The following is a 26,229-nucleotide window of genomic DNA, read 5'->3' as shown; positions in this document are numbered from 1 at the left end:
TGTATACGAATAAGTCTCTCATAATACAGAAAACATTTGTTTCATGTCCAGAATCCAGTGTCCCATCGTGAGCGATTTTTAGTTTACAAATGATGAAGGTTTTTGATTTCGGCGCCCCTTCCACGTGGTCGTGTAAAGAAGAGTTTTTAGTAGACGGATGTAAATAGCACATTTAGTTTGCATGGGGTTTCTTTTCTACAGAGCGACTAATATCTTTGTGTCTTTATCCTGTAGATTGTTTAGTTCAAGTGTAGATGGTTTATTAATGTGTGGTTTATATAATCTGGCTTACTATCGCATTGAAATAATGACTTTGATCCTGTTAAAGGAAGGAGGGTGGAGCTTTGTTTTGGGGGATATTTATGATTTTTGTGTACATGTGGAAGTATCAAGACTTTTGTGCTGTTTAATAAACCCTCTCCTAATTACTGACATGAGTCATCTGTAATTACTGATCCAGTGTTCTGTAGCTCTGAAGGTGGAGCGGGTCGACCACTCATCACAAGGTTGGAGCTTCAATCCCTGGCTCCTCCTGTCTGCATGTCGACGTGTCCTTGAGCAAGGCACTGAACCCCAGGTTGGCCCTGATGGGCAGGCCTGCGTCTGGCATGGCAGCTCTGTTACCATCAGTGTGTGTGAATGAGGAGCAAACTGTGACGTGCTTTGTCCACTAAGCTAGAAAAGGGACATAAATGTCCATCTAACAGCATTCCAACAATAATATTGGTTTAAAGAATATTGGTTTAAAATATAATGATGTTTTAATCATGATTATTGTGTAAAGCTCCTTGTACCTTTGCTTTGAAAGATCTTTTTTTAGGCTTTTTTTGCCTTTATTTGACCGTACAGCTGAAACACTTTTAATCAGGCCTAAAATGTTCAATGAAAAGTAAACAACACTCCTTTATCTACAAATCCTGATTCAATTAGAATTTATTTTTTCAAAATCATTGCTGCCAATATTATTCATTTATTATTATTTAAAACTCAAATTGTCATTATTATTATTATTATGTTATTGTCATTGTTCAGTTAAATATCACATTATGAACTGAATAATGTGGCCCAGCCCGAGCTCTCTAAGAAAACGAGGAAAAACTCCCCCAAATCCTGATGCCAGGAAAAATGGGAAGAAACCTCGGGAAAGGCAATTCAGAGAGAGATCCCCTCTCCTCGGACGGCTGGGTGTGATACAAGTACCTGCAGAATGACGATGAAGTTCCTCACGTTCTCCTTCCTGTCAAAGAGGCAGAGCAGCGTTAGTATGTGAATGACACTTATGCATGACATTAGATAATATTAATATAATAATTCCAATTACTAACTGGCTGTTCCTTTGCAACACAACCTCATCCTGCAGAATGACGATGAAGTTCCTCACGTTCTCCTTCCTGTCAAAGAGGCAGAGCAGCGTTAGTATGTGAATGACACTTATGCATGACATGAGATAATATTAATATAATAATTCCAATTACTAACAGGCTGTTCCTTTGCAACACAACCTCATCTTGCAGAATGACGAAGGAGTTCCTCACGTTCTCCTTCCTGTCAAAGAGGCAGAGCAGCGTTAGTATGTGAATGACACTTATGCATGACATGAGATAATATTAATATAATAATTCCAATTACTAACAGGCTGTTCCTTTGCAACACAACCTCATCTTGCAGAATGACGAAGGAGTTCCTCACGTTCTCCTTCCTGTCAAAGAGGCAGAGCAGCGTTAGTATGTGAATGACACTTATGCATGACATGAGATAATATTAAAATAATAATTCCAATTACTAACAGGCTGTTCCTTTGCAACACAACTTCATCCTGCAGAATGACGAAGGAGTTCCTCACGTTCTCCTTCCTGTCAAAGAGGCAGAGCAGCGTTAGTATGTGAATGACACTTATGCATGACATGAGATAATATTAATATAATAATTCCAATTACTAACAGGCTGTTCCTTTGCAACACAACCTCATCTTGCAGAATGACGAAGGAGTTCCTCACGTTCTCCTTCCTGTCAAAGAGGCAGAGCAGCGTTAGTATGTGAATGACACTTATGCATGACATGAGATAATATTAATATAATAATTCCAATTACTGTGTGTGTGCCCGCTTGTAGTGTTAGTCCTCTGCGAGCCATGGGTGAACACTGAGCTGCTCCAGGGTAGGACGCTGTATGGGGTCGATGGTAAAACATCTTCTCAAGAAATCCTGGCAATCTGGAGAGAAAGAAGGAGAAGAAAGGTGAGGGCGACGGCTACAGTGATCCATCAGAATGTCAACTGAAATCAACAGATATGTTTCTGCTGACATGTTCGTGAGTATGTTTTTCTTACCTTTGGACAGCGTCTTGCCGATTCCCACAAGGTTTCTCAAGAACATCCTGGTGTCAAACTGTTCACCACTGTGGAGTGTTTGAAAGAGGACCGCTCCAATCTGCCACACTGTGGTGGGTCCGGCGCTGTAGCTATGACATGTCCACCACTCTGGGGGGAAGTATTCAGGGGTACCTAGAAGATACAGACATAATAAGGTGATGAGGATGAGGAGCTGTGTCTAATTGTAAAAGTCACAGATGGGTAAGTTAGTGAAGAGCAGGAGTAAAGCCAGACATCTTACCGCGGAAGATGCTATAAGACGATTTTCCCTTCATGAAGCAGCTCAGACCAAAGTCAATGAGGCGAACTCGCGGGACGTCCGAGCCGGTCTCAATCAAGATGTTTTCACACTTAATGTCCCGGTGGAAAATATCTTCCTTCTCAAGGTCAATCGCTGCATCTACCAGCTGTTTTATTATGATCTGACAGACAAAAAGAGAGAGAGATGAGGGATCACAGAGGAGGATGGTTTGACATGTTTTCATGGCTGTGACTCTGAGCTGACTACAACTACAAAACACAACGTTTCTAAAACCATCTTTAAGCCATAGAAACTGAAATGCACAAGAGATTTTCAGTAGATTGCGTAAAAACCACATCTGTTTATTTTTCTCCTCCAAATAAGTTTAGTTGACCTGGAGCTTTGTCTACCATCTGTTTGACTGCCTCCACTACTGTTTCTTAATCCATCAGAACAATTACTTTGGTGAGTACAATGTTACCATGATCAACAGACACAATGACCTAAAAACTAGGAAAATAAACCTTAAATTGCAAAGAAAATCCTTTAGGTAGTCTCCAAGTTCCTGTAAAAAGTTAAAGACACACAAGGATCCTCCAGCAGCTTACCTTGGCCTCCTGCTGTGGTAAGCAGCCTTCGTTTTCGTCGATGTAGTTAAATAGGTCCTCAGCGGGGATCGGTCTCTCCATTACCAGGATCAGGTCCCTGTTCAGATCGTACCAGTCCAATAGAGACACAGGTGCTGACATCCCCACTGATCCACTTGTTTTGTCCGCCAGTTTCAACATGATGGCAACCTCCACGGGCAGCCACTTCCCAGTTTCATCCTGAAACATCACAACAGAGAGAGGATGAGGATGAGAGAACCATGATTCATCCATAATACATTCAGAAACAGAGTGCAGTGTTGAATACAGAAGATTTTAACAGCAGCAGGTGTTGCTCACTCACCACGTGGTAGAGAATGTCCTTCTTGCGCAAGTGTTTGATGGCAACCTACGAGATACAAAAAAGACTTGTGTTAGCACTCCCTGACCATATCGTGTGTGTGTGTGTGTGTGTGTGTGTGTGTGTGTGTGTGTGTGTGTGTGTGTGTGTTAACACTTACAGGTAGATTATCTGCTATGCGATAGCCAGCAAACACAGTTCCATATCCTCCTTTACCAAGCAGACCCTGCTTTTTGTATTTGGCCCTAAATTTAGCTGAACAGAACAACACATATTATGTCTTAATACAGTTGTAACACCAAATATATGCTACCTAAGCTCTAATATGAAACCTTCCTGTATTATACTTAATATAGATCCTAATTTTACACTAAGATGAGGTCAAACCTTACATTTACTACTACTAATAATAATAATAATAGCGTTGTTTATATAGGACCTTTAAAAAAAGAGTTTACAAAGTGCTTTGACAGACAAAGCAGCAAAAGCAAGGCAATAGTAACAACACTATACTGACCTTTTATGGCATCTATACAACGTTTGGTCTTCAGTTTTCTCCTCCTCTTCTTTTTGGTCTTCTTTGGTTCTTCCTCATCGGCGACGGCCTTCCTCTTATCGACTCCCACATCCTCCACAGATGTAGTGCAGCTTCCTACAGAGGATAAAAACAGCCAGAGGATCATCAACTGTATGGTATAGTTGTGTTAGCTTTTTGTAAAGACTTACACTGATATGTTAACACATGTGAGGCACATGCAAACCCACAGTTACACATCCAAATATTCTTTTAAGTGTGTTTATCCTGGATGTCATAGAGCTTTCCAGAACATTGTGTTTCTAAAGTTTTTATTTTGTTTGTTTTACAGTCACTCGTCATCAGAGATTGAGGATACCAGCCAGACTCTGCAGTCAAGTCCTCTTTCAAGGTGTTCTCTCTCCTTATTGTTTTCATTCATGTGTGAGTTCATGCAGTTCAAATTAACTATAAATGTGTATACGACTTGTTATCAAGCTAGACTGTGAAGCAGTTCAATTACACTGTTCTTGATACTACTTTAATTCAATGTTACACTGTTGATGCTAATAAGTTCAGTTAGGTCAGATGAGGTCAAACCTTACATTTAATAATAATAATAATGTTATTTATATAGCACCTTTCATAAAAGAGTTTACAAAGTGCTTTGACAGACAAAGCAGCAAAAGGAAGGCAATAGTAACACTATACTGACCTCTTAAGGCATCTACAGACTGTCTGGTCTTCTTCAGTTCTGTCCTCTTCTTTTTTCTCTTTGGCCCTTCCTGATCATCATCGGCGGCAGCCTTCCTCTTACCGACACTCACATCCTCCACAGATGTACTGCAGCTTTCTACAAAGGAGAAAAACACCCAGAGGAACATCAACTGTATTGTAATGTTGTGTTAGCTTTTTGTAAAGAAATATCATTTCTGTTGATGCTAATGACTTCAGTTAAGCTGGTCATTAATGATTTTATTGGTTTATTAGTTTTCTTCTAAACATGCAGTACATTGTGAGTTTTGTGATGTAATACAAATGTCCCTTTATTATTTGAGAACAAGTAATGAACTGCAACATTTGTGTATTGAATGTCTATTGTGATTATTTTATTTGTTGGGAATTAAATGCTAAAGTAGCCGGTTGTATTACCCTTTATAAATAAACGGTAACATTCTGGCACCGTAATATCACGGTAAAACCTAGTTATCCTTCTATCACCAACCGTAATCCAGTAAATTACCGTTAATTTACTAAGATGAGGTCAAACCTTACATTTAATAATAATAATAATAATGTTATTTATATAGCACCTTTCATAAAAGAGTTTACAAAGTGCTTTGACAGACAAAGCAGCAAAAGCAAGGCAATAGTAACACTATACTGACCTCTTAAGGCATCTACAGTCTGTCTGGTCTTCTTCAGTTCTGTCCTCTTCTTTTTTCTCTTTGGTCCTTCCTGATCATCATCGGCGGCGGCCTTCCTCTTACCGACTCTCACATCCTCCACAGATGTACTGCAGCTTTCTACAAAGGAGAAAAACACCCAGAGGAACATCAACTGTATGGTAATGTTGTGTTAGCTTTTTGTAAAGAAATATCATTTCTGTTGATGCTAATGAGTTCAGTTAAACTGGTCTGGGAGAAATTATCCAAACTATCTGCATAAATAGATACCATTAGACGGAAGGGATAATTTGTTTTCCTTGTAATTTAAGTGAAATGAAGTCTATTTAGATCAATCTACCAACACCCCAGTTGATGTACATTTCTGTAAGAGATCTGAGTACATCTTCCACCACTGTCTGAACCCCGTGTTTAGTAAACTGATGATTGGATACACTCCCAACAGCAGATTCACATGATCAGCTTACCTTTCTCAGAGTCCTTTGAGGAGGATGCCGACTCCTTGCCAAACAGGTTGAGGTCAAGTCTTCCCTCTTTCTCCTTCTTCTTCATTGGTGTTCCCTCTCCATCTTCTGTGGCTTTCCTCTTCACTCCTCTCGCACCGAAGCATTCCTTGGAGGTGGATGGGTAGTCACTTTCTGAAAGCCTTTTCCTTTTGTTTGGGGTTAAACTATCCGGACGGGTCTTTCTTTTAACCCCCCTAGTCGTGTCATCGTTTCCGTGAGCTGAACTTGTTGACGACATGCTGATATAGTTGTGAACTAATTATATGTAGAGATATATATATACGATAACTTCAGAGCAACCAGTGTGTCGAACCAATGCTTGAATCTAACTGAAAGAATGTGCCAATGTGTGTGTTCTTAATCCATGGTGAATAGAATGTGGAACATGATGAGTTGTTCTAGCATGAAGAAAGTCAAAGTTCTATATGCAAATGAGTGTTTCGTGCTTTTATTTGAATTGTGTGTATATTCTTATCCACTGAAACAATGCATACAATGCATAAAATACACAAGCGTACAATGCTTGATATTGACTCCCTCTCAGTCAACTGGATGACTTTACCTATTGAAATGCCCTTAGGTTGTTTTTATGAACCATTCATATTGATCTAAAGTCAAACATTTTAAGGAATAAATGCAAAACTATTCTTTGCTTTCTGGTTGGCAATGTTGTTCAGTCTGTCAAGCCACCATTTTGGTCCAGACTGAAATATCTCAACAACTGTTGGATGGATTGAACTTTGGTTCTATCTATCCTACTGACTTTAGGTGATCACCTCATTTTTATCGAGCAACGCCAAGCGGTTGACATCTGTGGTTTTTGCATGTGAAGAAATACATTCCTGCCAATGTTATAACATTGATCTCTGATCATTAGATAACATTAATATGCCAAAACAATTATAAAGCTGCACTTTATATGTGCCAGCAAAAGGCAGGGAACAACGCAGCTAGCAAGTGAAAATAAATAAAATTTAACAATGCATTTAAAAAAATATATATATAAAAGGGACATTTTTGTCCAGAGTGAGCTCTTGTCTGTAACTATTGCCAACTAGCTGGCCTTACTGTTTGCCCAAAACAACAAAGAAACATGAAATGCATCATTTCTGTGTGCCAAAAGGAAACATTTGAAATGAACACCAAAATGGAAAGTTTTCATTAAGTTTTTATTCATCTTTTTTCTTTCACATGAACTCAGCAACAGAGTGCATTTAAAATAAACGTTTGTTCCCCTAGTGGGGTCTGAGGATGGTCGTGTTAGCTGGTTGGTCAGTTTCTTTTTTAGCATATTCCTTATGGACATCAATTATCGTTGCAATAAAAACATTAAGCTAACAAAACGGACATTCAGACACACACACACTTTTGTCCTGTATCTACATTGGCGTTTGGGAACAACATGTACTCAGTCCCAGCAGAGCGTGAATGTGTTCTCCGTCCTGCCCAGTCACAGATCATGCTGGTTGTCTGGGAGGAAAACAAAGCTTGAGACCCAAGATGAAGGCAGAGAAGGAGGCTCCTTCAAAAGCTAAAATAATTTCCAAGATGTTGATGCTCATGTGTCTCGGTTCCTTCAATTCAGGTCGGTCACATTTTCTGTTTCAGGATTTGCTAAAGGTTTGCTTGACAATGGTCACTTGCAGGTTTATGTAATTGGAAAAGCTTTAACTTTGTAAACGTTTACATTGTAGTAAATAAGGAACAGCATGAAGTCTGCTTTTTGTTTGTTGGTTTCAGAATGAGGGAATAAAAAAATGACAAGCTGCAGATATGTTAGTTATGCAATGTGAATCAACACCAACTTGCTGGATGAAACAATCCGAGGGTCCTTCCAGTAGCATATGCAACTAAACACTCACTCAGAGAACATGCTGTCAGCTTTTGTGGATGCATAAACCCAAAATATGTGTTGTTGTTGATGTGCAAATGAGTATATTTAATTAAGTGTGATCTTTGCTTTTCTTTTAAAATGTTTCCATAAGAGAAAACACCAAGAACGTGCCACTGCATTGCCTTAATATTGTAACCCCTGAAGTCTTTCAATTCTAGTATTTATTTGTGTTTCTTTCTAGGTCTTCTTGGTGCAGTTTGGGCATGGCTTGTTGCTTTATTTGACAAGATGATTTATGCTTTTGTGTTATTAATTTTTTCTTGAATAGGTTAAAGACAGAGCAACAGATGTGATGAGGCCTTAAAATGCAGTAATAATTGATAGTTCTCATTAAGGCTTGAGATTTCCACATTTGAAACCCTTCGTTCTTGTGTTTGGAAAAGTTGTCATTTACACTTATATATATATTACTCTGAACCTAGATGAATCCACTTTTTGAGTTCCATTTTAACTGACCTTCATAATTCTGCCCCGTCAGTGGTGTTTTTACCTGGTAGTTAGAGATTTTAGACCATCATGAGACACGATTAGAAACCAAGCTAATGAAAGAGCTGAAGGTGAGTTAGTGGCGGGACAGTTTCATTACCTAAAAAGACTGAACCTGTAGAATAAATACAACATCTTGAGCTCCACTGTCAGTAGCTGGCTTTAGTTACATCACTCTAACACACACACACACAGACACACACACACACACACACACACACACACACACACACACACACACACACAGAGGCTCTGCCTGCTAATGCCCAATAGGCCCGGTCAGTAATGCATCCATGATTACAGTGAAAAGAAATCCAGTGAGGTGTTGAGTTGTGTTGAGCTTGAGTGTTTTCTCTGTGTGTGGCTGCGTATGTGACTGTTTTGCAGATGAGTGAATCCCTCGCTGGACCGTAGAATGGCTTCGGGACATGGCTTTGGGAAAAGGTACTGATTTACGAGTCAAGTCTTATTCAGCGTAGTAGGACCCGAGGGCCATAAAAGGACCTGTGATAATACAGGCGCGATGCATTTGAAAATCTCTACTTGTATCCCGTGTCAGAGGTCCCGGTCAGCTACAGTTCTCTGGGAGCTGACGAGGCGAGGATTCGTTTTTCTCAAGGTGAGGCTTCGTTTGCTCAAGGACACTTCAGCACGGTGGACGCCGGCCAACGCGCAGCTTAATCCTGGAACGGCCGGTCTCCCATTCAAAAATAGCTTCACTCAGCTGTTTAAACACATCACTGACAGTGGCAGTCCATTTCAACAAAAGCCTTCAAAACCAACCATACAGAGCTTATAAAAAAAAAAAATCCAGAATTACCCAAGGCTTGCCTGTAATGTGTTGTTTTCCACACACTAATGTGTTGCACTATGGCCCCCCTCCCCCCCCCCGGATTGTGTGCGCATGAATCTGAGCTGCAAACGAAGCCCATTTTTCCTCTTCTTTATTCTATTTTGTGTTTGTAACAAATGATGGACAGCAAGAGGTACAGGCCAGCTGTGAGGGATTTTGTCTTCTACGTTGTTACGTTTCTGCCGACTCCAGCAGCTTCAGCATCACAGCTCAGACTCTGCAGCTGTCAGTCCTGCACAAGCACCACCGGCCATACCGGAGGAAGAAAGTGAAACAACATATATCACACACACACACACACACACACACACACACACACACACACACACACACAACTTGGGCAGGTAATCAAAGTCTTATTTATGCTCACTACTTCCCAAACACATACATTTTGGCTAAAACCTTACTATTTAAAGCACGTATGCATAGTAATGTGTAGCGTGCCTGTACACGCGCAAGACTGTTTAAGCAGAAGTGTTTTAAAAAGTAATCAGACGGCAACCTCCGGTTCTGAAAAGGGAAGCGAATGTGTAAGTGCCTTAAACTTGCATTCTCTCGAATGGCCAGGTCCTCTGGTTGCAAAAATAATCATTATGGAGGTGAGGTATTCCTTCAAGTGAAGGCATTCACACCTGCAGAAGTTCCAATGTACTTTCTAGTCTTGCGTTCATTTGTTCTCAACTGATTTGAGTGTGTGTGTGTGTGTGTGTGTGTGTGTGTGTGTGTGTGTGTGTGTGTGTGTGTGTGTGTGTGTGTGTGTGTGTGTGTGTGTGTGTGTGTGCCCTGTGATAGAAAGAGAATGAACACAATTAATGAGACAGGAGGAAGAGAGCAGGACTTGTCTCCTTCAGCTGTTTATCCGCTCAGAGCACTCTGTTCCGATTAAACTACAACTACTTTATAATTACTATAATGTATTCTTATTGGGCAAGTATGGCTTTCTTAATAAAGACTCCGATAATTGACTCTCTGCCTTCTCTCTCCTGCTCCGGTCCTCCTCTCTCCCTCTGAAACACTCACTATTGAGCTCATTAATTTGCATTACATTCTCATTAGCCTCAAAGAGTATTTCATTTTACACCAGCTGGTTGATGGCTGTGCAATGGTGAAAGCGGCGCTATTGCTCAACAATAGCAGGCGGGTCTGATCATTTGGGTCACGCTGTGTATAAATACCATTAGCACTGATTTGGATGAATTCAAATTGTATTGTTCTTTTTCATGATTTTTTTTTTACATTTAACCTGTAAAATTTCCCCCCAAAACAATGGTTACAGATGCAGGACACAACCCTTTAATCTGATGTGTAGGTGTGGAAATCAAACTTCTGCCTGTTTTCAATTGCAATGCTGTGAGAGAGTTGTGTGTCTTCATAAATGAGATTCCTCTCTCTGAGAGGCTCTAAAACGGCATTTTGAAGATGATGCTATAAGTTCCCTGACTGTGCAAACCTAAATATAACTCTTTTGCATGCGAATGACTTTTACTTAACTGTTGCGTGGATGACCAAAACAACGACTGCATCTCTGTGAATGTGAGCCTAATTGAGACCATCAATTCATGCTCTGCACCGTTGAAGCGGCACAAGGCAAGATTTATACCACCGCATCGCTCTTATCGGTATCACAAAGCAGCAGAAGAGCACCGCCTCCGACGAAAATGGTTGTAATTTAAAAGCAGTGCACAATCTGTTCCCTCGTCCATAATGTTCCTTTAGAAAAAAAAGCTGTTTTATCGAACTAAAGCAAAATGTGCTAAATAATAAACCAAGTCGAATCAGATTTCTGTGATTTTTTTAGTTTCTGTACATTTGCCCACACGGCTGAACGGGATCCATAATGGTGAAGCTGTTAGTGTTGAAAAGGAAATCAAATGTTCCTGTTTGTTCTCACCATGTAAGCTTGTACTGTATTAGACAGCAGTTACCACTTTAACATCACAGCTAATAATGTTCCTTAAACTGAGATCAAGTTAAACTCTGCATATTGACTGATGTACCACACGATGTCTGGCCATTTCAGTTTGATTTAGTAGTGTGTGTTTCTTGCATGTATACGTATAGGAGCAGTAGCAATCTAATGTATTGTCTTCATGGAGTTCAAACTATACAAACAAAAAGGTGCACGTATGTGTTTTCCGTGTCCATGTTGTGGCGTGTGCATCTGTGGAATCACACTGTGGCTGTTGACTTTTCATTTGGAGATGATGGTCTCTGGGACGGATGTTATTCACAGCAGAGAGCAGTGGTAGTCTGCGATCACTAGGTGGCACAGTAGAGGTTTGTTAAGCAGTCTGATTAAGAGTTAACGACTGAATGACATGAAGATAATGCAGCGTGCATGTACTGTATATATAGAAAGAAGTGTGCCCAGTATCTTCTATTCATGGTGACCCATGTGCCCCACAAGACCTGCAACATGACCTGTAACATACTTTCACGTTGTTGAAACTGAAGTTACCGCTCACTATAAAATACCACGCTCTGATACATGTCGCCCCATCATTCCACCGTGCCCCGTTTCCACCATATGACATATCTTGGCACAAATAAACCTCAAGTAGCCGACGTGTATAGATCAGCAGGTTGATTGGCGAGTTCCTCGTCGTTTCCGAGAACCAGAGGAAGTTTTTTTTTTTTTTTTTGAAAAGGTCTCTAGAGACCTAAGCCAAGCCTACTGTGAAGTGCGAACACTGACAGCGCTAAATAGCAGCAGTCCCCCCCGGTTCTATGTCTGTATGAATATGAAAAAAGAATGACGACCTGTGCATGTTGAGAGAAACAGAGGATGTTTTATTGTTTGGGGCCCCTTGTGCACATACCATAATAACACCTTTTGCATATTGTGATTTAATGACTAGTTAATGACGGGATTGCAACACCGCCGTACGGCTGACACTGCTCGGCAGCGACCGTGAGGTTTAAAGTGAAAATGTAGAGCAAATGTGAATCACTTGAGTCACAGCAAAGCGGCAGCAGCTGAAATGAGGAATTGGTCGGGCTGCATCTTCACTCATGATCAACTTTTCTCAGGCTGTGGCCTTCAAGATGTTTGTTAGCAGGAAGTCAAAGGGCGAGAGAGAGAGAGAGAGAGAGAGAGAGAGAGAGAGAGAGAGAGAGAGAGAGAGAGAGAGAGAGAGAGAGGGTCAGCTATGAATGACATGTAGGGCGAGTAAAGAAGTTGACTTGACATGAACTGGCTTTTTGAACAGAAAGACTAAACATTAAACTGACGGGTTTCTTTCTTTTTCAGATTTCCAGATATATCTCTGGTCATTAACATCTGATGCAGTGCATGCATGTTTTTTTGGCTTTCCCAACGTGGCCTTAAAATGTCCTTTTACATTTTCCATCTTTGTCACTTTCATTTAGCTGTTTTCATCTTTTTTTATTTGTCTCCCTCGTGACTCAAAAGGCATCAAGCCAAGACTGCCGTCAGACTGCGATGTGGCTCATGATCCGAGACAAGTGAACTGCAGGATCTGTCGGATAACATGCAGACTTCTTGAAAGGACAAGAGTAGCCGTAGCATAAATGTGTGCATAGCGTGCTGCTATGTAACGGTCCGTGAGGCAGGGCCGTGTGGGGACCAGACACCGAGCCTCAAAGACCTTTCTTCAGATAAAGACGATCTGAAAGGCGCGTGTGAGTCAGAGTTCAGTTTCTAATTAGTTTTTGAGGAATTATTGCAATGACGAGAAAGTGAAAGGGGCTCCAAGTACTGATGCACACCGAGTAAAAGATAATTTTGTATTATGAAAAGGCAGTTTATGAGTCTTTTTGTTAATTATAAACTGATCGAAACAGGTGAAAAGAGAAAACTTTTCTCATTTAATTTATTCTCTTGGTGTGAAGATGTAGAGTGTGTTGTAAATGTGCGTATTGAGTGTGATGGTAAGTATTTCATGGTTTGGTGATTGTGTGACCAACATGGGCTTGTGGTTGAGATGTTCTGACTCAATATGACCTTTGTGGACTAGAAAGCGTCTAGAAAACCAAATGACTCAGTATCAAAGCAGGAGAGCAGAGAAACATTGAGAGAGCGCTCATTGAAAAAGTTATTACAATTACATAAAACATGTCTTATTAGCTATATATTTGAATTGAAACTCGTATGTTTTAAACAACATACTTAATATTTAACTGCTGCTGTAATATTACATTAGTGATTTAATATGTTAAGGAACAAGTCTTCAATGGGAGAGATTTTTTTCAGGACTTATCATTTAATACATTATTTAATATATAAATCAAATCTCAAGTCTTTGCTTCTCCCTCTCTGTATGCCGCGGTGGAAGAATTCAGATTCTTTACTTAGTAAAAATAGCAACAGAACTGTAAATGTACGTTATTGTTCAAAATGTCAAATGAAGGAAAAATACAGAAGTACTATCAGCAAAATATACTTCAATTATCAAAAGTACTTTTCGTGTAGAATAATGTAATCTAATCTAATCTAATCATCTAATCTAATCATATAATCTAACTTCATCTAATCATCTAATCTAATCTAATCTCACCACTTGTGCTTTGATTGCAAGTCAATTCTGAATTGAGGCACAATTGCACATTTGACTAACACAGAGTTGTGAAACTGCCCCCTCAGAAGAAGTGGGTGCACCACACGCCCTCAGCAGCAAATGATCACACTTTCTTCACTTCACTCACCTTTGACTGGCAGCAGCGAGGTCAGGGCAGGTCTGTGGGCGTTTAAAGTCACTTGTAGGAAAATGAAAAAGTCGCTGTTTCAGTGATGCAGTAGCTATAAACAATGATATATAACTGATCAAATTACAATGTAAAGAAATGTAAAGAAATATCCTGAGCGTGACAGCTGCATGTGGCCCGAGATACGTCAAGGAAATGTGCAACCTTATCTCAAGCATGCGGCCGATTAACCACTGATACTTGTATTTAGATAACAAACCTTCAGTAGGTTGTTATGAAACCAAAATCCTTTGTGACACCAGAGAGATAACTTGTTTTTGCTTTATTGCATTTCAACAGGAAGGGTAAATGTAAGAAAACAGGCACATTAGTGGCCTGAGTCCGTTAAAACGTGCTGTAGCAGGTTTCCTGATTCAGCAGACCATAACAATTAACCACTAGTACAACTTTTTAGTACTTGTAATTGATGTTTTTCTACCTTCTGTGTGTACATCACTGTACGTGTGTTTTTTGTGTTTTATAGGTTTCCAACATATGTCTTTAGCTGTATCTCCAGAAAACAGTAACAAAATGAAGCGCAGCAAAGTGAAGTTGACATTGAGTGTCTGAGTGGACAGAAAGGGGAAGCTGAATTCGTCACATAGGAAACTCCCACAGAGTTTTCGACAGTGTTGATGAGGAGTCGGCTGACAAGAAGGAAGCAGCGGTGACAGACGGACAAAGAGAAATGTTGAAAGTCTTCATTATGAGAGGTATGTGACGATTAGCTGGACATACAAGAGGTCTGAATGCCGTAAACATCACCTGATGTCTCAATAGAATAGATAGATCAATAGATCAATAGATGTCTGTGATATTTTAAAAAGGAAATATTCATACAAATATAATAATATGGAGTAAATAAACCAGCGCCTCTAAAATCATTGTATACACAAATGTGGTTACAAATTCTCTCGTTTTTCACATCACAATTAACAAAGTTAAAGATTCATTTGACTTGACGCATTACTATTTTTCAGTAGATATCGCAGTAATATTGCTTTCGTGAATTCTCAGTGAAAATGTGACATTGTGACGGCCCTGATGTGTCAAAGAGTTCATGTGTAGTGGTGCTCATGTACGCTCAGAGCTCATTTTCCATCATGTTCGTATATCTGAAGGGAGAAAGTCAACGGCAACATGGTCCTGCATTAGAACTGATGTGTTGAGTGACGACATGAAATCCCACTTGTTGACATCCTGTGACTCAGATATGACTTACTTACAGTGAATTTTCCTAATCAGACAATAACATTGTAACAGAGTGATGCAGGAGGAAATGTAGGTATTTAGTGTGCAAAGAGTAAAATCATTACATATCAACGTGATTCCTTCATATCTTCTCAGCTGCTTCATGCATGCTGCTATTTGTACATATGCAGGTTTTGTATCTGCTTGTTTTTGGGGTTGCCTTTGATCTCAACAGTCTGGTGGTTTTTCACGTGACAGACCTGCCGCTGTGCGACCTGCTGCACTACATTATTTGGTTTCAAAGTCAGCGTTGGTTGCACCTTCTCCAGAAGGGGCTTTCCCCCCAAACCTGCTACTGTAAACAGCAGCTACTGTAGAAAGGCAGAAGTGGAGTCTGTTAAGCCTGAGTGACCCTTAAATCCCCCCTTTAGGTTCATCATGACTCTAGTGCGCTGAGATTATCTCTTCTTTTTCTTTAATCTTGTTCTACGTTCACGTTATTTTTCTTAAATTGCTTATTTATCGCTTTATTTGATGGTATTATATCTTTAAAAAAAGGTTCTAAATACACTACGATGTTGCACAGGTTGAATTTAAATATGTCTTATTATTTGTGTGCCTGGGATCTACAATAGAATACAATAAATATATATATTAAAATCATTGTTAGAGAATGTTTTTATTAGAAAGCTATAGAATCAAATTAACTTAAATTCTCTTCATATTCAGTTCCTGTCGCCAAAAATTAACATTCAGAATTGTGGAGATTGTATTATTTGTTTTAAAAAAAAAGTGTTTTCATTGAATTATGATTATCAGAAGACAATTTTAGGGTGCAGGATGGATTTCAATTCAGAAACTACATGTACATAAAGGGTGCCTTTGGGTGCAGATAAGCACATTTGAAAGAAAATATTAACAGGACATAACCAAAAACCATTAATAGGACATTTATAAGTGGAAATACAACTTGCATCATGCTGGTGAATAATTAGATTTTAAAAAGAATATATTGGACAAAATACCTAATCCAACATCATGTAGTCCACGAAATTTGGACAAAACTAAGAGAATGTTTTCATAGTACTGTACCAGTAGTAACACTGGTGAGATTTCCATTAACTGCCGACGCTGCAGTTTGAACTTTGGAATCATTTTCTCCCCAGTGTGCCAGGCTGTATGTGTATATGTATAAAGCAGTGTGGTAAAAACGCTCATCTGTGTCACCAGTAATCGGTTCCATTTATTTATTGATGTGTTTGGACCCCAGTGACTGTGTGTTTGGTCTGTCACATGTGAGCGAGAGAGATAAGAAGCAGGCGGATGTGTGGTGACATCCCACAACAAGCAAACTCTCAAAGCGGAAGTGAGTGCTGGCACTGTGGTCATGACTCATTTCTTCATTATTTCTAGTAAATGCACTAATTCTCTCACTCTCCCCTCGCTCTGTCTGTACGCGCCCGACTTCTCCTCTCATCGACAGACTTCTGGATGATGTGAATACACACAGGAACGTTTCCCGAGACAGAGTCGGAGAAACAAGGCCCCCCCCCCCCGCCCTGTCTGACCCCTGGAATGAAGCCTCTTTTTTGGGTTGTGCTTTGGTCCATGCTCCCTCCTCTGGCTCTCTCCTGTGGTCCAGGCTGTTGTATCGTCCACGAGAGCAGCGAGTTGCAGAAAGGTAAGTCTCCACAGTATTCTCCGGGCACCATCAGGATGTTTTAGGAATCAAATCCTGGAACATTTCCCAGTTTGATCATATTTCAGATTCTAAATTGGATCATTGCTCAGTTAATTCTGTACATCCTGGGAAGTTTTTTGTTAGATACATCATATAAATATAATCAGTGATTGAATGTAACTATGTACATTTACTCAAGTACTATACTTGACTACTAGTTACTAGTTTCAATGCACGTCCTAAATCTCAATAAAAATTGGATCTCAAAAAGACATCGTACTTGATTCAATACTTGTATTTGGGTATTTCTATGTTCCGCTACTTCTTCTCCAATGTCTTAAGATACCGAAGCTCATTTCTCGAACATCATTAAATGTTGATTTAAATCATCATTATCATTATTATTATATTATTAAGTATTTTTACTGCACAAAGATTATTAGGACATAAATACCTTTATAATATTGAAGTTTTTTGATGATTTAATTGCCTAAAACTAAAGCAGTTACCTGCACCAAAAAAAGCTGTTCACTCATTACGACACATTAATCCTATAAAATATGTATATGTACTTACAATACTTACAATATGTATATGTACTTACAATACTTCTATATTTTGACTTGAGAAAGAGTTTGAATAAAGGACCTATTTTTATTCTAACGGAGTATTTTTACATTCATATATAAACTCAAGAATCTCAATACTTGTTGTTACGATGTCTATTCTACACAAAACAAAAGCCACAAAGAGGAATTTAACCCAGTTACTAAGCAATCATCTGAAAACAACTCGACTCTCTCCCTACACCAGAGTCTCCGTTGCTGAAATCCTTACAGTGCCACAACAACTACAAGTCTTATGTCCACTGCGAGTGGAGGGAACACAGAAACCAAACACTGCAGCTCTGGTTCAAGGAAGGAGACGGCAGGTAAGAACAAGAGCAGGGGGAACAGCGTTTGTTGAGGATGTGGGATTATGGGGGAACATGTCATTTCGGCACCAACGTCTTCCGTCCCACAGCTCTGTGTCCATGTCCTCGCAGGAAGCGGTGCACGCCTTACGGTGCTGGAGTACAGGATGCAAGTGAGCCCAGGACTGTCCAGTGTAGATATGAAACCCGTGGATTTTCCATTGGCATCATACACACCGTCTTCTTCCTCAAGAACAAGACACCGACCTTCTGCTCATCTGTCCCACGCAAGCTCCTGAATCTTTCTGAGCACTGTGAGTTTACCCGTCTGTCAAATCCTTTTACTGTGAGGATCACAGCAGAAAGTAGTGATTACGTTTCATGAGGAAATACTGACAGCGCTTCACTTGAACTGTTGTGTGTGTGTCTGTGCTGTACAGTGAGAGCCCGCCCACCGGTGAATCTGTCCACACACGGTGCAGGTGATGGAGGCAGACGGCTCAGTTGGTCCAGCCCCTACCCCTCCACCTCCTCCTCCTCCTCCCTGAACAAGCACATCACCTATCAGCTCAGCTACAGGACAGACAGACAGGACAACTGGACGGTTAGCATTTGTCTTCCTCGACACAATCTGCTGCCAGCCTTTGACTACCAGCCACATTAACTGAAGTGACAAACGTTTTTGAAAGCATGGAGTGGGTATTTAATAGAGTGAAATGTCAAAAATTCAAACTGAAATTAGGATTTGTCCATTTTTAACACAGTATGTGCTAACATGCTAATGTTCAGCGTGTGTAATAATTACCATATTACCATATTCACCAGCTTAGTTTTGCTAACTAAACTGTTTGGCTAAAAACAAAAGGCATTGTTGACTTTTAGCTCGCTGATAATGCTAATATATGAAGTGGTCCTAATTATATATTATCAACACAGAAACTAAAAAAGAAAGCACTGTTCCAAATAGTTTTTAAACGATGAAATTGAATATTATATTATAACAAATTTTTACCAACAAATCCACTTCAAGAGACGGGCCTTGATTTCTCGGCCTAACGACGACTTATTAGTTAGATGTACAAACGGGAACACATAATAAAGAGAAGAAGAAAAAAAACCCTTACGTTTCAGTTCCAATTTTACTTTGGGGTTAAATATCTATAAATAATCATTCTTAACACAGTACAAGCACGAACGGTTTTGATTGCTTTTTGGTTGGGAGAGTGTTGAATTGAGAGAATGTATTCTTCAAACTCATTGCTAAAGGCAATAAGCAATGTTGTTCTTCTTTCCTGTGAATGTACACTCATTGATATGGAGTTTGGCCGTTATAATATTCAGAGTAATTGTGTACACTTGAGTGTTTTTTCCGTGTAGCACATAGGCTTTGCAAGAAAATCTTCACACTGCCAAAATAAATGCAGAGCCGTTTCTGGAACTCTCACGCGTCTCTTTCCATTCTCTACAGACTGAGGACGTCACAAACACCAGTGTGAAACTAGAGGAGCGACGGTTGCTCCCGGGCTGCAGGTATGAGGCCAGGGTGAGGGCCCGGGTCAGCGTGGGTCAGTGGAGCGACTGGAGTCCGGTGGTGACCTGGCGCACCGAAGGTGAGTCAAAGAATGCGTTCAAAACCTAAATGCAACCCATTAACTGCGCATACTTCCCTGTGTGCAAATTAGTTTCGGCTCTGACATTTCCGAGTGAAACCATTTGGCTCGGATTCTTAATGTACTGGATCATTTTACTCCAGACGGGTCTTTTCCTCTGACCCGGCTCCTTATCTCCTTTCCTCACATTTCTAATCTTCTCCCTTCTGTCCATTTTTCATGGGAGTACTCAGATGCTTTGCAGCTGTTGTTATTTGCTCTCTCTCTCTCTTTCTGACTCTGGCTCCAGACACTGGGCAGTTTCCCAGTTTGCATTGCGTGCTGGACGGAGAGACGGCGGTGATGTGTAGCTGGGAGGTGAGCAGAGAGGTGGATCACTTCATCACCTACCAGCTGGAATGTCGACACAACCAGAGTGCGCCGTAAGTGGACAATACCACAAGATTGAGGCTGGAAGAAAATGCATCCCCGGTTATCATGCATTCATTCCCCCTCCTTTTGCTCCCTGCCTTCAGGTCGGAGAGATGCTGCGTGAACCCAACGGTCAGCTCTGACCTCGGCAGGGCTGTGCTGAGGTACAGCTGCCCGCTGACTGTCGCAGACCCCGCACATCTGCTCGTGGAGCTCATTCCAGCACGCACAGCCAAGAGCTTTGAGGTCGACAAACACAGTGAGTGGACAGCAGACGGACGCGTTATACGTTCTAAGAGAGATCGAGAGGTGGAGGGGAGTTGACGTCACGTTGTCCTGCTAAATTGACGACGCACAGTCACACTGCAGGGAGCTGTGCAGATAGATACACAGCGCTGGGTACGAGCTGTGATTGAGCGACCCCACCTAGTGTTTAAATGGCACCACTGCATCCATGTCTGCTTATCACAAGACAATAAGGCATGATCAGATTGTTTGGGTTTTATTGCAGATAACACACAAAATATTCACCCCCAAAACAAATGTTTTACGCCTGTTCAATAATAGGTTCGGAGAATCATCTGGTATGCTGTTCCCCACACACAGGATCTTGATCTAAAAGAGACACATGTTATTGTACCTATGCTGGTCTATGTTGTGCTCAAACACAGCAGTCTGGTGCCTCACCATTTAGGACTGCTAAACACTGAACCCTCTCTAAAAGACTGTATGCTACAAAAACGTTCTTGTCGCGCAGTTCGTCCCAGCCCACCGCAGCAGGTGAAGGTGAGGCAGAAAGACACCAACTGGATGGTGGAATGGACGAATCCAAGCACAGCTTCAGCACCCAGACTGTATTATCAGGTGTGCTATTACAGGAAACAGGATCAGGAGGTGAGTGTTTTCCCCTGTATTGCAGTCCCTTCATGCTAACTATGAACAGTTCATTTACTCTATACATATGTTTTTTTCAGAGTTCGTCCGTCCTGCTGAACATTTCAGAGGGGTCCACGTCCCTGAGCATCCTGGGAGCCTCTCTGGCCCCGTCCCAGCTCTACCAGGTCAAGGTCAGGTCGCTGGTCGGCCCCACCCACTACGAAGGAATCCCCTCTGAATGGACCGATCCTGAGGACTGGACCTCGCAAGAGGGTACTTTACAATACCAGCACAGGCAGCATCCCAAAATATTGCACATCTCACATATAAAGAAACAGATTTCACCTATTTCCTGCGGGACTTACATTATATTATTGTGTTTTATTCATGTCCAGTTTATTCAAAGGTAAACATCATAACACATACCATGAGAGATTATTATCAGTGTCATCGTTACTTCTGTTTTCTGTCCCCTGACAGCCATCTGGTCCCCAACAGCGCTGATCTATTTCACCATCGGTGTGTTTGTGGCCGCTGTCTTCCTCGCACTCTACTGCACTATTCCAGCTTGTCAACGGTACTTTATGTACTCTAATACAAGCAATGCCTCACATTACTTAGTTTGAACCTACAGATGTTTTCATTATGGAAATATATTGCCTTGTAAAAACATTAAAGTAGCACACAGGCTTTACTACATACCAAATAAAGTTTCATAAATGACAGGACGTGTGTTTTTTTTAATAAAACTCTTTTCACATGGTATATTTTGAACAAACAGAAGGGCAATTCTGTGGGTGGACTCAGTCCCTTCTCCAGGCAAAAGCAAAATCCTGTCCGAGATCAAGGTGAGACTTGATAATGCTACAGTTTGATATAATTATCTCCATTTCTGGTGCATCGAGGAATGTTGTAATGTGTAAAACATGATGTATTTTTTGTGATCCAGTCTTCCACCAACCGGACCCTCATGCAGAGTGAGAGCACGACCATCTGCAAAGTGATGCGCTTGGACAGCGTGTCGACATGGTGACGCATTTCACACTCGAGACAGATAATAACAATAACAAATGTTGCCATCATGGAGGAAAAGATGTGTGAAATACAGCTGGAACAATTCAGGAAAGGATGAATACATTTTCTCCCTCCCTCCCTCTCTCCCCCTCCCCTCCCTGCAGCTCCTCAGACGCTTTGCTGTGGCCAACCAAGGACACGGAACAAAAGCGTCTGGAGCGTTTGGAGCAGGACGAGGGCTGCTGGAAGTGTGATAACCGGCCCCCCCCTGCTGAGAAGGATAAACACTGTGACACATCCTCCATGAGCTTCAGCGGCCCCTACATCTTCTGTCAGGTTAGTTACTCACAACCAGTGTCTTTTGTCAGGTATCCAGGTGGTAAATCAACGATGCAATAACTGCTGAAATACTGTCCAATACTGGTGGGTTATATACTATTTATTGCAGTTGGAAGTCTACGTTCCAGGACAAGAAGTAGTGCGTCACATAACCCTCATAAAACTATAAGGTGTTGTTTTTACACATTGCACAAATTAAACAAACAAGATATATCTTGATCTTAATTAGTGAGGGTTTAGAGGGGCTGTTACATTCGGCTGTCACTCCCTGTAATTAAGTCGTTATGCTAAGCTAAGCTAACCGGCTGCTGGATGTGGTATCAACCCTCTCATCTAACTCTCGGAAACAAAGTGAAAATGATAAACTTTTCTTATAATTAAAATGATGTCACATAAAATGTTATATTATGACTTGAGTAGCTACTGAGGAAATGTAGTGAGAGCAAAAAGATCACCACTTATAGATTAGCAAATGTTTAAAGGTTGTCAAAGAAATGTTATTAATTTGTAAACTTTGCCGGCATTAAGTGAACTGAACAGCATTGTTTCTATCTGATAGTCGTCAGTGGCAAGCCGCAAGTCAGCGGATGTCAAGTGTGAAGAGAAGGAGAGGGAACAAGAAACCCCATCAGACGACTCTCCATCTCCTTCGCCGGTGAATTTCGCCCTTTACGGGGAAGGTTATGTAAGTCTGCCCGGCCCCAGCGTCTCCAGGTCCACACAGGACCTTGCATCTCACAGCGGCGCTGACGCGAACACACACAGGCTCGACAGCGCAGAGCGAGACCCACAGTGTCCAGACGAAACGGACGTGCAGCCGGGCCCCAGCGAGGCCGCTAGCAGCCACCAGCCTCCAGCCTACACCTCAGGACCTTTCACCCCCTGGCCTCAGGGGGGCACCGCACTGGCCTCAGGGTACTGCCACCTCCCCGCAGCTTTCATGAGAGCAGCAAATTGAACTGAAGGAGGACCTATGAGGCTTTCTCAGCAGATATAACAATTAATCAATCTGTGATTTCTTGTTGTTTTTTATAAGCTTTCCACTTTATTTTAAGCTACATATGCTTCCATGTGAAAAAATGCATTCACTGAATTTTGATTTTATACGTTAGAAATGAACCGTTTTGATGGTTATATCTGACCAAACATCGGGCTGGATGCCTGGACAACGGAGGGCAGTAGTGAGCTGAGCCTTATGAGTGGAATGCAAGTAAATCTACGGGATGGACTTCAGTAAGTCTTTTTTTTTTTTGGAAACTTCCTCACACATTCCAGGTCAGAATGAAATAACAGAAGCACCTTACACTCTGATATAGTACAATACAACCGCCCCCCCCTTAAAATAAATACCTTTGTGAAGTTCAGACTGTTTCATTTCCTGGTCAGAGAGATTCATCATAATCATCGCTTCCTTCCTTGTATATTTTCCCAGACATGTAAATATGTTACTCACAGAATGCATGGACATGTCTAACGCACACAGATTCTTAAGAGCTGCGTTGAAATGTGGCCCTTTTTTTATACCTTCCCTGAATTCCCCCGTCTCTCTCTCACAGCCGAGGTGGAAGACACAGAATTATATCAACTGCATTTCATGGGAAAAGTGTGGAAGTTTGCTGACAGCCATGTTCGCTGCGGTCATGCACGTTTGCACAAAGGTGTGTGAGTTAGGACCTTGTTGTCAATATTGTAGCCAATGTGTTGCTGAATGTATATATACAGTATGTTATCTACACGCCGATGTGCTGCCATGTTGTGTGGCACCAGCAATGTCGCTGTGTGCAAGTCTTTAGTTGTCGACTGGGGCCTACAGAGACATTAAATTAAATGAGAATGTACATAGAAAATGTTCAGTGCCTTGCCATCTTCTTCAGGTATGTTAGTACAGGCTTTATAATTGCTGATCTGCTGCACTTTTGTATTGTGCTCATAACTTAAACTATGTTTTAAGAATGCCTTCTCACCACAAACACCCATAAACAAGAGTTTAAAGTTTTCAGGCTGCTGGCAAACGGTGTTGGCCTCTTAGTTGCCAGTTTATAAGGTAAAGCAAGCCAAAACTAATGCAGTCTGATGGAACTGTCCTGCAATAAATCCTACCACCACCAAGGTTGTAATGTTCAATTTTTGTTGAAACCGTTTGAGAGAGAACTTGAATTGTGATCAGTGGTTTTCAAACTGTGTCCGTCATCCTCATCTTTTAAAATGTCCATCCCTCTTCTATTATAATAAAATGTCTCTTTGAAAAAGAAATGTGCATGAAAAGGGATTTCAATGAAAATATTCACAAAAATCCAAAATAATGCCTGCCGGCGTTATTGTTAAGCAAGTACCAACCCTTGCATGATTAGTACTATAAGATCTGCCCAGATTCAGGTAACCAAGCAGACAGTGGTTAGATTTCATAATCTTAAAAAAAACAACCAGAAAAAAAGAAAAGACAGCAGAAAAACTTAAAATGGGCCTAAAGACCAGAGTTTCTGGCTGAATGTGCTAAAATAAGGTCCACTTTAAGTTGAGAAAACTGCCAGAGTTTTCAGACATAAACTACTGTTCTCTTCTTGTCTCCAATCACATTCACTGTGAACCCAAGAGCAAGACCGTTACATTTTCTACATAATGACTGGACTTACCCACTAGTGTGTGTCTATATGTGAACAGGTGCAACATTTTCAGCTTAGACATAAATGTACACGGACACGGGTGTTTTTGTTAACAGCATATTTTTTCTCCTTCGTTCTCAAAAATCTCCAATGCCAAAAATTCTGTTTTCCCTGTCTAGTTTCGTAGTTTCTGAATAACTTCACCCTGGCCAGAGTTTAACAAAAGCTCAGTTTTCAGTGACATAAAACAGCATTTGGGTGTGGACTCCAGGCCAAAACGCATAGAAGAAACTAAAATGCCAGTGTACATGTGGCCTGGGCCTAATTTGGCAGCTGAAGTCTAGATTAAAGGCCTTTGCAGAACTGTGTATAGGCCCTCTCTTTCTCTAACATGCACACACATTGTAATCTAATGTATTGCTCTGTTTAACTGCACATCTGTCTAGCCTGACAGGGCTGTGCAGAGTATTCAGGGTCTGTCAGTGTATGGAAGCAAGTGTGTGTGGTGTACATGCACGTATGAGGTTGCAGTGATGTAACACATTTATATCATGTGCATAAGCGATGCACAAGTCTTTCTCGTCTCTGTAGAGAAAACACAATGCTGGAATTCCAGGCATGCCGATATCGACTTCCTGTGTTTTCAGCCCATCGCTAGGTACAACTTCCTGTCCGATGAAGCTGAGGAGCAGTTTGACACTCACCGACTGAGTCATGATGCCCGCGAAGGGCGCTCACCCGCTCCTCTATTTGGCCTTGACCGATTTGATGTGTTTTCCCAGCATTCCGGGCTTTTTCAGATGCTCAGCCCCCAAAAAACAATCACATTCCTCACAGTCTCCGTCAGTCCGCTATTGTTCCCTGTTAAGGAGAGGGTGAGTGTACAAGTGAGGGATTCATATTGATCTGAATCAGTGAAAAAAGAAAAGAAAGGACAATGGTGTGTGTTAATGGAAAGACCAAAGTAAGTGTGTATGTGCTTGATGACGGGGTAGTTGTGTGGTCATCTGTGTACAACATGTCCCTTTCCTTTGTCGTACATAAAAACAGGAAAATCAAAGTGCTGGAAGGTGTAGGGAGTGCGTGGCTCCACACGGATGCTTGTGTAACCTCCTGTTCAAAGGCCTCCTGTTTCCTAACTACTGTACATCAGGGAATCCAGGTCATACCAAAACACAGACAGTTATGTCTTTAAAGGAAGTCTGTCAGGGCACTATACTATGTTGTTGTTGTTGTTGATGTTAAAATACATTTCCCTTTTTTTCTGCTCTCTGTCTGAAATCAGTGTCAAATAAGCAGTCTTATAATATAAAGTTGCATGCACTGTAACACAAGTACAAACTACCACCATTCACAACATGGAGGTTTAAAGGAATTATGATTAATGACCTTTTCACTACTAACTCTGACTAAACAGCTCTTTTTTGATGGAGAAACCCTGGAACAGAGGTTTATAGAAATAATGATGCTTTCTTATTGATGTTTGAAAATGTGCAGTTTGACATTTAAAAAAAATGAAGGGAGTCCCCCATCCTCCGATCAACGAGATAGGAGAAAAAAACAAGAATAGAACCTAAACAGGCTTTTAGTTAAATAACAATTGAAGCTGCTCCTGTTCTGAATGGATGCACACTCCCAGAGGCCCACCACATGTTTCAATGCATGATT

General features: G+C 41.0%; 2 protein-coding genes across 5 annotated transcripts; one reads left to right on the top strand and one right to left on the bottom strand.

The window, feature by feature from the left end:
* Nucleotides 1-2,114: 2,114 nt before the first annotated feature.
* LOC306709213 (serine/threonine-protein kinase pim-3-like) lies at nucleotides 2,115-6,224 on the bottom strand (the record flags this gene model as incomplete). Its single annotated transcript, XM_079177275.1, has 8 exons — nucleotides 2,115-2,212; nucleotides 2,330-2,503; nucleotides 2,721-2,793; nucleotides 3,221-3,439; nucleotides 3,564-3,608; nucleotides 3,721-3,815; nucleotides 4,078-4,212; nucleotides 6,212-6,224. 8 exons carry the CDS (start codon nucleotides 6,222-6,224, stop codon nucleotides 2,115-2,117), a joined length of 852 nt encoding a protein of 283 aa, XP_079033401.1.
* Nucleotides 6,225-16,671: 10,447 nt separating this feature from the next.
* Nucleotides 16,672-24,058, top strand: csf2rb (colony stimulating factor 2 receptor subunit beta). 4 transcript variants are annotated; one of them, XR_013767485.1, is made up of 16 exons: nucleotides 16,672-16,795; nucleotides 17,609-17,726; nucleotides 17,841-18,022; nucleotides 18,149-18,312; nucleotides 19,177-19,318; nucleotides 19,608-19,740; nucleotides 19,834-19,988; nucleotides 20,487-20,623; nucleotides 20,704-20,878; nucleotides 21,086-21,182; nucleotides 21,387-21,453; nucleotides 21,555-21,634; nucleotides 21,784-21,955; nucleotides 22,518-22,873; nucleotides 23,071-23,191; nucleotides 23,515-24,058. XR_013767485.1 is itself a non-coding variant. In XM_079178014.1 (15 exons), exons 1-15 carry the CDS (start codon nucleotides 16,690-16,692, stop codon nucleotides 23,084-23,086), a joined length of 2,100 nt encoding a protein of 699 aa, XP_079034140.1. In that variant the 5' UTR covers nucleotides 16,672-16,689; the 3' UTR covers nucleotides 23,087-24,058. The 4 variants fall into 4 exon arrangements, 2 of the variants coding, with proteins under 2 accessions (XP_079034140.1, XP_079034139.1); XR_013767486.1 differs by having other exon boundaries at nucleotides 22,518-23,191; XM_079178014.1 differs by having other exon boundaries at nucleotides 23,071-24,058.
* The last annotated feature ends 2,171 nt before the right edge of the window (nucleotides 24,059-26,229 follow it).

This window comes from Pholis gunnellus (assembly GCF_910591455.1).
Source record: "Pholis gunnellus genome assembly, chromosome: 17".
Classification (NCBI taxonomy): domain Eukaryota; kingdom Metazoa; phylum Chordata; class Actinopteri; order Perciformes; family Pholidae; genus Pholis; species Pholis gunnellus.
Note: the sequence above shows the minus strand (reverse complement) of the source record. Positions and strands in the feature narration are given on the sequence as shown.